The 3550-nt window shown below is 41.9% G+C and overlaps 1 protein-coding gene across 1 annotated transcript; it reads right to left on the reverse strand.

Annotated features, from left to right (window-relative positions):
• Nucleotides 1-1836: 1836 nt before the first annotated feature.
• Nucleotides 1837-2874, reverse strand: LOC127136697 (uncharacterized). The gene has a single exon (XM_051063230.1). The coding sequence runs from the start codon at nt 2872-2874 to the stop codon at nt 1837-1839; it is 1038 nt and encodes a 345-aa protein (XP_050919187.1).
• Between the last annotated feature and the right edge of the window lie 676 nt (nt 2875-3550).

Below are 3550 nucleotides of genomic sequence, written 5' to 3' on the forward strand. Positions count from 1 at the left end.
CAGGAATCACAAGACCTAACACTAAGCACATCTCCTTAGCAGTAGCACCAAAAACTTGGTCACCTTCCATAGCCCTTAACCTTTTTTCAAGAATCTGGAAATTCTCTTTCATCCCTCTTATGTCTTCCTGCCTTTCATCATCTTCGTCTGAAAAGTCTGGAGCATGCTGTTGATCCTCAAAGTAAGGTTGCACATGTGCACGAACGAGAGGTGGTGCGAACGTGTGGACCACTGGATGAGTTTCATTGATAGTTGGTAGAGGAGCCGTCTGCTGAGTGGATTGTGCGAAACCAGGGGCGCCTTCGACTGGAGGTGTGAAACCGGGAGGTAAACCATAGGCTAGCCAAGTGGTTGGTACTGTCCTTGCAGGTTGGGGTTCAATCGTGGGACCGACAATTTCTGAAACGACCGTCGTTTGGGTGTCCAACTTTGCCCTGATGACCTGTAGTATCTCCATGACTTGACCCATGTTTCCTTGTATGTCTTCGAGTTCTGAGCTTACTCGCTCCAATTCTTGTTCTTGGTCCGTCATTCTTCGACGAGCGCTGGCTCTGGTGTTGTAGTGGTGTTGAGGACTCAGTGTGTAACAACTGATAGAGAAAACGGAATGAGTTTTTTATTTATTTATATGGAGAATGCATGAATGTATGTATGAATGCGTTTTATGTTTATTTATTTTTAGGGATTCTTATAAACTTCGCAGTTGTTGAGCACGTACTTTGAAAGTAATATGAACAGAAAACAATAGTCAGAAGCCGATTCAAAAATTCAATACCCATTCATTCAATGAAACCAAAAAGTACGAAGTACACAGTCAAAGTGGGTACAAAACATTAAGCCAAATACAAAAATTGGAAATAATACGAAGCAAACAACTTAAAGAGTCCTCTTAACAACTCGCTCACTGTGCGCCTTCAATTCTTCTTTGAACCTTCGAATCATCCTTTCACAAAGAAAAACAAGGTCACGAGCCGAAGGATGAGTGTTATTTTCATCCATGTCCTCTAGAGCATTTTCTAATTTCCATGGTAAGTCTATGGCCACGACATTACAAAACTCTATGAGGTTAGCCAACTTCGTGCGGTATGCATCAAGACTTGGCTGCATAAGGTTGATGGTGCATTCATACTCATCCAATATCTCATTCAAATGCTTCCTATGATTTAGCCAATCCATGCTTTGGCTCTTCAGAGACTCATATTGTTCCTTCCAATAACTAGCTAGCTCCTTGTTAGTATTCACCTCATCACACTTCTCTTCCCAGGCTTTAGGACATATTTGAGAGGTTCTTTGGACTTGTTCCTTAAGACGTCTTTCACGTACCACTTCAGCTTCGGAGCTTTGAAGTTGCTTCTTCAGTTCTTGTATTTGGGCTTCAAGCTCCTCCCTTACCTCCTTCTTTTGCTTAGTGGCTAGGTCCCACCAACGCTTCCACTCTTGTCCATCTCTTTTAGCCTTAGCTAACTCATCACGGAGTGAACCTAATCCACTATCAGCCTGATCCAGGCACTCCAAGACTCTTTCCTTGAGATATTGCTCAATTCTGTTCTTCTTACGACTCTCCTTCAAAAGTTCCTTCCTTTGGTTACTCTTCCTTTTGAGAATCATATTTTTCCCAGTTTCTTTGTAGAGTTCAGATTGCAGATCATCTTTCTCCTTTCCAAGTTTAGCTACCATGGCTCGAAGTTCTTCCACCTCTTCAAGAGAAACAGGGACTGGTTCTGGTGAGGTAGACCTTAGAGGAATCTCTATATAAAAAGGGAGCTTCACAACTTTGATCCTCTCCGAGAGCCATTGCTGATAAGGAACCCTTGCTGCATCATTCTTCTTTACTATTTATGTTCCTTTGGTATGCACCTTTTCCCAAGATCGAATGATCTTACGAAGGAGAAAAGGATCATTGGTTCCCATATCATTCAAAACCATCTCTTCTAACTCTTTATCATCGGGCTTCCCACGCATAGGGTATCCAAACTGTCGCAAAGCTAACATGGGGTTGTAGCTGATGCAACCTTTAGATCCTATTAGTGGTACATTTGGGAAACTACCACAACTGATAATGATTTCTTCAACATTCAGCTTGTGTCGGTACCAAATGATATCCTTACTAGACAAAGACACCAGAGTTCTTGCCCACTCCCCACTGGACATCTCACTAATGTGAGCATCAGGCTTAAACACATATGAGATAAGCCAATTATAGAGCAATGGAAGGCAACATATCAGCATTCCATTCTTCCTTTGATGTCGAGTATGAAAAGTATGGAAAGTGTCAGCTAGTAGTGGAGGAACCAAACTTTGTTTATCCTTCCAAACGGCCCAAAAGATACTTATGGCAGCTGAATCTATAAAACCTTCATGGGTTGGGAACAATACTAGCCCATATATGAGAAGAGCTAACATATTTGCCAATGCATCCCAATGATGTATCTCAAACAACCTTTCTGCTTCTTCTTCTAGGTAAGCCCTCCAAAAACCAAAGAGATTCTCCCTTTTCTTCCAATTAGCCAATGCATCAGATATGGGGATGTGGAGTGCAAGGGCTAGCATCTCTACCTCAGGTACCTGACCAATCCTATTATACGGTGTCCTTCCTTTCATAGAAAATCCCAAGAGCCGGTCGAATTCCTTCAAGGTTGGAGTCAACTGAAAGTCTTGGAATAAGAAACTTCGAAGCGGAGGATCATAGAACTGAGCTAAAGCAGTGATGGCTGGTGTTTGAACATCTACTGAGAGAAGATCCAAGATGTGGCCAAACTTTCCTTGCAAAGTAACCTTGAAGCAGGCAGGAAGTTCATTCAGAAGTCTTGATATGTTGGCAGTATCTGGCATTTTGGCTTTGAATGGTAATGCTTTCCTTCTTTCTGAACCCATTACGAACTTTTTGTGCTTAGCAACTGTGTGTTCAAAGATTCCCTGAAAACAAAATTTTGTATGAGTGTCATGATGTTATGCAAATGATCATGAATGCATGGTATTTGGTTTTGGGATAAGGTAACTTAAAACACCCTATTTGGTAGGCTTCTTAATAGATAGTTCTAAGTTGGTTACCCATAAACCCACTCACAGGATAGTTTCTACGTTTTTGATAAGGTTCCCAGAGTCATGGACCATAATCGTATCAACATCATGCAACAGGCTAGCCGCTTTATGACAAGAGTGACGAAAGGTCTCTTCTGAGCGGGGTTTTCATGTTGGGTGCAACAAGGAGAGGCCCTTGGAGTCCAACATTACGCAACTACCAAAGCAGGAACTGGTTCTAAGAGGGGCTCCTAGAGTCATGGACCCTTCATGAATTAACGTCATGTAACAGGCTAGCTGTATTATAACGAGATCTACAAACAGGTCTACTCTAGGGGAGTCTTCATGCTAGACACGCAAGTAGTGGCCCTTGGGGACTAACACTACACAACTTCCAATTCTAAACTTATGTGTTCTCTCTTCTTTTTCCAAAGCTCGGGTGTAGAGCTTTATTCATGATATCAAAATCCCAACACCCACACATAGATATATATACAGATATAAAAATGCGATAAAACAGAGATAAAGA

This window comes from Lathyrus oleraceus, chromosome 4 (assembly GCF_024323335.1).
Source record: "Lathyrus oleraceus cultivar Zhongwan6 chromosome 4, CAAS_Psat_ZW6_1.0, whole genome shotgun sequence".
Classification (NCBI taxonomy): domain Eukaryota; kingdom Viridiplantae; phylum Streptophyta; class Magnoliopsida; order Fabales; family Fabaceae; genus Lathyrus; species Lathyrus oleraceus.

Coding starts and splice junctions, on each gene's coding strand:
- LOC127136697 (XM_051063230.1), bottom strand. CDS start 2,874: ATGGGTTCAGAAAGAAGGAAAGCATTACCATTCAAAGCCAAAATGCCA.